The sequence below is a fragment of the Etheostoma spectabile genome, chromosome 12 (genome assembly GCF_008692095.1).
Source record: "Etheostoma spectabile isolate EspeVRDwgs_2016 chromosome 12, UIUC_Espe_1.0, whole genome shotgun sequence".
In the NCBI taxonomy this organism is placed as follows: domain Eukaryota; kingdom Metazoa; phylum Chordata; class Actinopteri; order Perciformes; family Percidae; genus Etheostoma; species Etheostoma spectabile.
The window spans coordinates 3,439,913-3,449,559 of NC_045744.1; the positions used below are offsets into that span (position 1 = coordinate 3,439,913).

The 9,647-nt window shown below is 40.1% G+C and overlaps 1 protein-coding gene across 1 annotated transcript; it reads right to left on the reverse strand.

The window, feature by feature from the left end:
* Positions 1–1,402: 1,402 nt before the first annotated feature.
* On the reverse strand, positions 1,403–8,067 carry LOC116699086 (spindlin-Z). The gene is made up of 5 exons (XM_032531479.1): positions 7,932–8,067; positions 7,272–7,313; positions 4,906–5,165; positions 3,693–3,926; positions 1,403–2,562 (listed from the first exon to the last, which is right to left on the reverse strand). The coding sequence occupies exons 2-5, from the start codon at positions 7,289–7,291 to the stop codon at positions 2,357–2,359; spliced, it is 720 nt and encodes a 239-aa protein (XP_032387370.1). The 5' UTR covers positions 7,292–7,313; positions 7,932–8,067; the 3' UTR covers positions 1,403–2,356.
* Positions 8,068–9,647: the final 1,580 nt, after the last annotated feature.

Here is a 9,647-nt window from a genome sequence, read left to right on the forward strand (position 1 = left end):
GCTTTGGGGGGACAGGACAACTTCACCGCATCAAAGGGACGACAGACAGGGCCACGTACTGTCAAATCCTGGGTGAGAACCTCCTTCCCTCTGCCAGGTCATTGAAAATGGGTCGTGGATGGGTATTTCTGCACGACAATGACCCAAAACACAAAGGAGTGACCTAAGAAGAAGCACATTAAGGTCCTATAGGGGCCTAGCCAGTCTCCAGACCTTAATCCCATAGAAAATCTGTGGAGGGAGCTGAAGGTTCCAGTTGCCAAACGTCAGCCTCGAGACCTCAAGGACTTGGAGAAGATCTGCAAAGAGGAGTGGGACAAAATCCCTCTTGAGATGTGTCAAACCTGGTGGAAACTACAGGAAACATCTGACAGCTGGGATTGCTATCAAGGGCTTTGCCACCAAGTACTAAGTCATGTTTTGCAGAGGGGTCAAATCCATATTTCCCTCATTAAAATGCAAATCAATTTATAACATTTTTGACATGCGTTTCTCTGGATTTTTGTTATTCTGTCTCTCACTGTTCCAATGAACCATTAAAATTAAAGACTGATCATTTCTTTGTCAGTGGGCAAATGTAAAAAATCAGCAGGGGATCAAATATATATCTATATATATCTATATATATATATAGATATATATTGCAGTGGGAATCAAACCCAGATCTCCTACACAATAGGCATGTGTTATATCCACTGATATTTTTAACCAATTGCATTGATTTGATTGTAGAGTTGACAGTTGGTGCTTTAACAAAATATTTTCACAATGACATTTCAGATAAATAATCAATAAAGTGTGTAAAGGCAAATAATAGAACAGCCTGGTAAGTTCAGAAAATTACATCCCTCTACTGTACTGGAGTCTGTAAAATCAGGACAACACTTGTCATATATCCAAAAGTGATCCAAATTCTAAGACATACCTATATTAATAGATTGTCCAGCCCTAATTGTTCATAACATAAAACTGTTTTTGGAAGTTGGAGGACAAAAATGTGTATTCTTACTATGACTTACTGCTTTGACAATTGCATTTGAAAGGTGAAGATGGGTGCTTTGGGAAAAACTGCTTAATGCAGAATATGAATAGACTGTATTCAGCGAGGGCAAAGGAGGCTTCAGATCCAGAAATTGTATGAAAAGCAGAATTTAACATTCAGTTAGAGCCTACATTTAATTCTAATTATATTCACATTCTGAATGGGTCAATTTTGCCACTATATCAACAACATATAGATAATACGGAGGTCACATGGTGAGAGCCTAGGATTAGGAATTAAAGTGTAAAGTGTAGCATGTTATTAATTAAGAGAAGCACCTCCGACAATCCAATCATATTAATATTTTGTGCTTTCGACCACGGTGGAACTCATTCACACAAATGAACGAAAGAGCGAAAATAATTTTCAAGCAGCTTAGTTTTACGTTCATAAAAATGTCTCCGATTATATTTACAGAAAGAAAAACATATTTAGGGTCACAATGAACAATATTGAGTCAGGAATATATCATATTTCACTTTTTGGCAAATGATAAAGACAATATTGGGAGCCAATTTGAACTACATAAATAGTGTGTAGCACAAACACAGTTCAAACAACATCAGTATTTTTCATATATATTATCGTAATGTAGAAAACTTGCAGATTACATGATGAAACAGAACAGAACTATGATAAATGAAATGTTGTATATCTTGTTTCATCATGTTTTATATCCATGATGTCCAAGTCTCATCAAACCTGAAACACTTCAACCGAAATGGTGCTTCACTGGGATGAATATTACTTCTATAGTCAACAAACTGGAGGATTACCCAGTGACACGCATAAAACACAGCTGACAAGTCCTGTCAAAATGTTAACCAGCGGCACAGCCAGGTATTCCAGAAGAAATAAATAGCACAGGCGTATATAAAAGTGAAATGAAACACAGAGGTATATTAGGTAAGAAAGCTGAATTATTTGTTGGATGTGTTGCTTACAAAAAGTATGAATTTGGAGTTTGAAAGTTGCACTATACAAGTGTGATTTAACCCAAACATCCGTCTAGCTCCATTTCATCTGCTGGGCTACACAACCGGTCTCAGACCTGCTTTATTTACATGGATGAGGACCCCGCATTTATACAATATGGTCAACTTAAAACTTGAGAATCAAAAACCGAGATATCTGGTGATGTGAGAGTGAGGGAAGCCTCTGGGAGCCCCCCCCCCCCAAAAAAAAGAAAAGGCGTGGCTTTTGCTCTTCGGCACATCGCCTCCCGCTGGAGGAAAAATCAGTAACACTTTCACAGGTAACGACTGGTGGGGTCAGAGATGAGCCGTCAGCGGCAGTGGAATCGAACAGTCAGTTCTAGGTGGTCTTCACCAGATCGTAGACGTGGATGTGGACGTCATCGTCATATTTGATGTAGTATACCGTGGGCTTGGCTGGGACCTGGTAGATGACCAAGCCCGTCCTCTTCAGACCGTTATCTGTGACATACTCCACCTGTTTACCCACGAGGCTCTCTGGCTCCTCACCTGGCTTCCTGTCAGCCGGCAGCAGGTGTTTGTTCTCTGGGTGACGGGCAGAGAAGTCAGAGAAAGACTAAATAAGAACGAGAGCAAGCAATTTCTTCTTTCATCATTTTTAAGCAGCCAAAGCTTAAACATTTGTGGGAAAAAAACTTGCAAGGTTAAGATAATAAATCATCTACAGTTGGAAGCTGAACATTGTCTCCTAGCAGCTCCTAGCAGTTTACAGTGGGGCTCAAAAGTTTGGACACCCCAGGTAAAAATTTGTGTTAATGTGCATAAAGTAGCCAAGAAAAGATGGAAAAAAAATCTCCAAAAGGCATCAAATGACAGATTAGACATTCGTATTATATGTCACAATAAAAGTTTGATTTTATTTCCGTCATTTACACTTTCAAAATAACAGAAAACAAAAAAATGACGCCTGCAAAAGTGTGGAAACTGAACAAAATTACATAGTTTATGTATATAGTTTTTCTAGACCACTGCTTAGAAGAAGCCATGGTGCGGATTGTTGGGGGGGGGGGGGGGGGGTAGGATGAGTCTGGGCATTTAAACCTTAAGACGACATCACTCGGTCTTTCCAGACGATGATGAAAACAATCATGACGTGTCGGGTCTCAGCTTTCCAAAGGGGGGGGGGGGGGGGGGGGGAGGGGGGCATGCTAGAAACTTTGCAGGGTGCCAAACTTTTGCAGACGCCATTTTTTGTTTTCTATTATTTTGAAAGTGTAAATGATGGAAATAAAATCTGACGTTTTGTGACATATACGAATGTCTAATCTGTGATTTGATTGCTTTTGGAGATTTTTCCATCTTTTCTTGGCTTCTTTATGCACATTTATACAAATTTTTACCTGGGGTGCCCAAACTTTCGAGCCCCACTGTATGGATTCACCTCTCCTTGTCTCCTCTGATTCCTTGTAGATAGGATTGTCTCTTCATGATAAGACACGAGTGTTCATAACAGAACATACTCTCTCACACAAGCAGAAACTCTGCACAAAATGTTCAGGAAAAAAAAGAAGGCGGCGGAATAGAGATTGGAGTGTTTTGTAATGCGGACTATGTAAATTTGTCCTGCTCTCTTCCTCCCACCCTCCCAGGAGCATCTAAAATATGAACCCTTTACAGTTTTATGCACACAAACAATAAAGCGCTTGTTACTGTACCTGATTCAGGCAGGACACGTAGATCGCCGTCTTTGTAGTCGTCCCAGAGCTGGTACATGTAGAGCACCGGGTCCTTCTCGTAGGTGATGTAGTACCAGTGGGTCATGATGGGGGCTCGGGACAGCACCATGCCTCGCCACTCGTTTTTCTCACCGTCCTCCTTCTCAAACAGATGCTCCACCGCCCGGCCGACCAGCTCCTCCGCCCCGGGAGGCACCTTAATCTTATTGTTCACTGCGTGAAGAAGACACTTTGATAAGCCTGTGTTAATTGGGAAACTTTAAAGATCTCAGTATAGTAAGGCACTACAATATTATATAGTGGCAGTAGCTCAGTCCATAGGGAGTTGGGTTGGGAACCGGAGGGTCACTGGTTCAAGTCCCCGTATGGACCAAAAAAAGTAGGGAGTGTGGATTGGTGGCTGGAGAGATGCCACTTCACCTCCTGGGCACTGCCAGGTGCTGTTGAGCAAGGCACCGTACCCCCCCCACCCGCTCAGGGCGCTGGTTCAGCTGGCAGCCCACTCACTCTGACATGTCGCCATTAATGCATGTATAGATCCTGAGCGTGTGTGTGTGTGTGTGTGTGTGTGTGTGTGTGTGTGTGTTCCGGACTGTGTGTGATTAACAAAGTGTGGACACAGAGTGTAAATTGTAATTTCCCCACTGGGGATTAATAAACAGATTAAAATCAAATTAAAATATCCTATGATCCTGCCAAAAAGAAATGTTTTAAACTGACTAGAACAAAAATTCTAGGCAGATGTATCAGATATAACTTAGTCTTCGCACTAAGAAAATGTCCAGTATCAACACTGTTGGTGTTATCACTACAAGTGGTAACCTATAACATTCTTTCATAGATGATTGTCTTTTTTTAGCTGTTTTCTACGACTCATTTATTCATATTCAGGTAGAAAATAAGTGACACATTTCACGATTCAGTAAGCCAAAACAGTGGTGCGATTAGAATAAACACTGGGTCGTTAACATCAGCAACAATAGTCCTCACATTAGAAAAGAAGGCAGAAAACACAAAATCAAGCAAGAAACCGTACCGACAAACACATTGTATATGCCCAAGTGTGACCAGAGTAACTACCAAAATAAAAAAAGCTAGAAATACATCTACGACTACTGAAGGGCTTACATGTGCACACCCAAAGCAAAGCAAAAACACGTCAAGGATTGGAGATACCCCTTGACGCACTTACCGACTTTCTCTGCTAAGACCTGCAGGTTGGACACCCGATTGTCTTTGAAGAGCTCGATGCCATAAACGCAGTCGAAGCCGTCATATTTGACCATGTAGAGGGAGCTGTTCATAGTGAGGCGCTCCAGAACGGTGCCTTTCCATTTGGTCACGTTGCCCTTCTCCCTCCATGTGTGCTGGATCCTACGGCCCAGCAGGTTGTCGGGGTCCGGGCTCAGGGTCGACGCCGAGCTCTCGCTCAGCTCTCCACTGCTACGCTTCCTGTGAACATGGAGGGAATTAGGTCCATGTTAATATTAATGTTGTAGGTGTAAAAGGCCTTTTCCTAGCATCCGAGGTGCTAAATGACAGTGAAATGTTACATATTATGCACACAAGGGCACAAATCTGTTATATATTAATATTAACACGTGTCATGCTATCAGCTTAACCAATTTCTTCCATGTTCAGTCATTTTTCCACTTATGAAAACATGCTTTAGTGCCTCTAAACATTTCCAACAGCAGCGTAATTTCACCAAGCGTCTGCAAACATGGCACAGAGGGGTAGCAAACAAACACACTGTAAACAATAGTACTGTAAAATCATAAGTCTATCTCTCTATCTACAGTGGCTTGCATAAGTTTACACACCCAGGCTAAAGTTGATTAAAAAGAGGAATAAAAAAACATCTTTTGTAAATACATTTTACAATAATACCTTAATTACATTTTTTTTTTAAAAATCCAACCTTTTAAGGACACCAATTTTCTTTGTGAATGAATACTGTATTGTAAATAGATAAATGTTCTTCCTTAAAATACAGGGGGCATAAGTATACACCCCCTATGTTAAAATACAGGGGCATAAGTATACACACCCCTATGTTAAATACAGGGGGCAGATAGTATACACCCACTATGTTAAAATACAGGGGCATAGTAACACCCCCTATGTTAAAATACAGGGGCAAAGTATACACCCCCCTATGTTAAAATACAGGGGGCATAAGTATACACCCCCTATATTAAAATACAGGGGCATAAGTATACACCCCCCTATGTTAAATTCCCATAGAGGCAGGAACATTTTCATATTTAAAGGCCAGTTAATTAATGGGTCAGGATATACATGCCCCCCCCCATCATCATATACCCTTCACCACACCTAGAAATAGTTGTCCAGGGGGGGCTGCTTCTATGGGAATTTAACATAGGGGTGTGTATACTTATGCCCCCTGTATTTTAAGGAATAACATTTATTTATTTACAATACATTTTTCATTCACAAAGAACATTGGTGTCCTAAATGGTTGGATTTTCCAATTTGTTTTCGAATTAGGGCATTAAGTCAATTTCCACAAGATGTTTTTAAGTCCTTTTTTAATCAGACTAGAACAGAATCAGAATCAGAAATACTTTATTGATCCGAAGGGAAACTCTGTGTTGTAGTTGCACAATATTATAAATAGTGTAGAAATACAGAAATAAAGAAATATAAGGAATTGGATACGTACGGTATTACATAAAGGAATGTTATTATACATTATTACATAATTACATTAAGGATTTGGAATGGTAAAAGTAAAATAATATAATAATAATAATATTGTGGTATTGAGATTGCAACATGTCAGGCCAGTGTTATTGCACAAAACAGATAATACAGATAAGATTGGCCAGTTTCAACCTTCTCTAAGTGTGTGTGTGGTGTGTGTGTGTGTGTGTGTGTGTGGGTGTGTTGGGTGTGGTGTCAGACACTTAGAGGGAGGAGTTAAAAAGTTTGAATGGCCACAGGCAGGAATGACTTCCTGTGGCGCTCTGTAGTGCATTTTGGGAGAATGAGTCTGTCACTCATCAACTTCAGCATGGGTGCGTAAACTTTTTCTAGCCACTATATATCTGCAGTGCTTATGATATGGCGATGCCTTAAACCCCAGAGATGTTTGGCAGGTTCAACATTACAGGCGCATGTTGTGCTTAATAACACAAGCCAAACCCACATTACATTATGATTCAAATCTAAATACAAAAGGTCAAGTACGCCAGACTGAACTGATCACAACATCAAAATGATGTATTACGAAAAACTATTCAATGTGTTTTTGCTACAGCTTTGACGAAGAGTGGAAACAAGAAAGCACATCATAAACAAATTTGGAATAATGTTTCATCCAAGTTTAAAGCAACTAGGCTGCTGTCTCATATAAGGGGAATGCTAGAAACACTGGGATTAAAAAGTTAATAAAAAAAAAAGGTATTAGGTCAGTACTAGAAGAAGAGTAAGTATTAGAAGAGTACTTCCTGCTGTGTCATTCTACATAAATAGAGAAGTGTACTGTCACATAGTGAAATACACCAATGTAAAGGAGGTGCTGTGTTGTCCTACCTGCCCCGTTTCTTTGACATGTTTCCATAAATTCACACAACCCTGTAAGACACAAGACAGTTCAGTAAGACGCTTACATTGTTATCTAACCATAATTCATATGAATATATAAGCAATTAACAGTTACGTTCCCCAGCAGCCCTGAGCTCAGTCAACCGCAGCCATGCAAATGAGCTAGCCCCGCATTAGCGCGATGTAAACAATGTGACGTTAGCTGCGACAAGCCTAATGCTAACTAACGTAGCTCAATGCTAATAAAGACCACAGTTTATATGTATATTACCGCTAACCATATGGCTAATAAATGTGTAACTTCCCCGAGACTAGCTAAGTGGACGTTAACGTCGACGTGTCGCGGTAAATGTGTAGCTACAGTGTGTCTTAAAAACGGGAACAAGCTAGGTAGCCATCGTTAATGAATCCTTTCAGTCACTGTTCGTTTTCAAATGACTTACATTTCTGAGAATTTGGCGTATACATTTCTACACATAAGCTAGCTGAACAAAAGGAAATGCATCGCCATGTAAGCGCTGCTTTTGCACAATGATTTTAGCTTCTAGAATAACGGACACATATTGACTGGCCATAAGAAAAAAAAACTGGAATTTTTAACGACAAATTCAATAGGCGGGAGCGGGCAGAATGAGATCTTTGCCTTACCTGATCAATTATTTCACATGTGTTTGTCTTTCCAGAGCAGATTCCACCACCTAACTCACGTAGGCTAGACACACGGAAACAACTCTGATTTGTGGACTACAAATACCAGAAGGAACTCGCAGCTCTCTGAGCACTCTGGGAATTTACCTCAGTTTTATGGACTTTCTCGATTTGGGGCCACCGCTAATATTAATCATTACACAGCCCAGTGTTTAATGTATTTATGACAAGTTGGATATTTACATTATTAACACTTTGTTCTCTTTTCGATGTGCGGGACACGGGGAAAGCTAAGAAAGTCCCGAAACTACATGTCCCAACATTCACCACACATCAAGCCCTTTTTCCATAGGCCGACTGCACATTTCCAGAGACGGGCTTTAACATTTTCAAAGCATGTCTGTCCTTTAAACTAAGTAAAGTGCTCATATTTTTTGACAGTGTTCCACCACATAATTAGGCTTTTAAATCAATACAGCCACAACTCTTTATTTAAAAATACTTAACAGACTTTAGCTCAATTGCCAATGATACAGTGCTGCTTATGAGTATAGGCCCCCATGCTTAAGTTGACTTAAAAGAGGAATCAAAAAATTGTCTTTTGGAATTAATTTTATTGCCTTAATTAATATATGAGGAAAAATCAAACCTTTTTCTTTGTGAATGAATAATGTATCGTAAATAAACAAATGCTCTTCCTTAACATACAGGGGGCATAAGTATACACCCCACTATGTTAAATTCCCATAAAGGCAGGCACTTTTTTTTTTTAAAGATCAGTTATTTCAGGGATCCAAGACAAGACTGAGTCCAAAAAGGTTTGAGTCCGAGTCAAGTCAAGTCCAAGACCATAACTAGTCGAGTCCAAGACAAGACCGAGTCCAAAAAGGTTTTGAGTCCGAGTCAAGACAAGACCGAGTCTAAAAAGGTTTCGAGTCTGAGTCAAGACAAGTCCAAGACCAGGACTAGTCGAGTCCGAGACAAGACCAAGTCCAGAAAGGTTTGAGTATGAGTCAAGACCGAGTCCAGGACAGAAAAAAAGGTCTTGTGCATGACAGTATCAAGACAATCATTTTGGGTTTCACTTTCCTTCCAAAATGATTATCAACATAATAAAGACACCTGGACTCGGTCCAGACCAAAAGCCATTTTGGGCAAGACCAGTGGCCGAGACCGAGACAAGTCCGAGTCCATAGAAAAACGGTCTCGAGTCCGGACTCGAGCACTACAGCCCTGCCCCCCCCCCCCCATATCATCACATACCCTTCACCCTAGAGATTAGCATGTGGTAGTTTCCATAAAAATCATATCTCAATCCAAAACAGACCAGTTATTAAGCAAACTGAAATAAAATCATGCCAATCTCCAGGTAATTTCCAAAAGATTGTTATTTTATTCCTCTTTTTAGTCAATTCAAGCAGGGTTTCCCATACTCATGAGCAGCGCTGTACATCATTTATGGTTCATATTTGCTATTTATCCCTGTGAGAGCTGATTGTTCTGTGATTGGTTTAGTGTGTCATCTACTGGCTTGACCTTTGTGAGGTGATTCTGAGAAGCAGTAAAACAATTTGTGAATCAAAGTCTGAGAAAAGCAAAGTATAAAGGTTTCGCTGAATGGAATGTTACAGATTCACATGTGTGTTATTTGATTGTCTATTACAGTTTTGTCTGATTGCTTAAGCACATTTTTTGTAACTATTGGCTATTTTTGTA

What these genes read in the sequence shown, in the direction of transcription:
- LOC116699086 (XM_032531479.1), bottom strand. Translation starts at nt 7,291, where the DNA reads ATGTCAAAGAAACGGGGCAG. An exon ending in ATGTCAAAGAAACGGGGCAG is followed by an intron (nt 5,166 to 7,271) that starts GTAGGACAACAC and finishes CCATGTTCACAG; the next exon opens with GAAGCGTAGCAGTGGAGAGC. An exon ending in GGTCTTAGCAGAGAAAGTCG is followed by an intron (nt 3,927 to 4,905) that starts GTAAGTGCGTCA and finishes TTCTTCACGCAG; the next exon opens with TGAACAATAAGATTAAGGTG.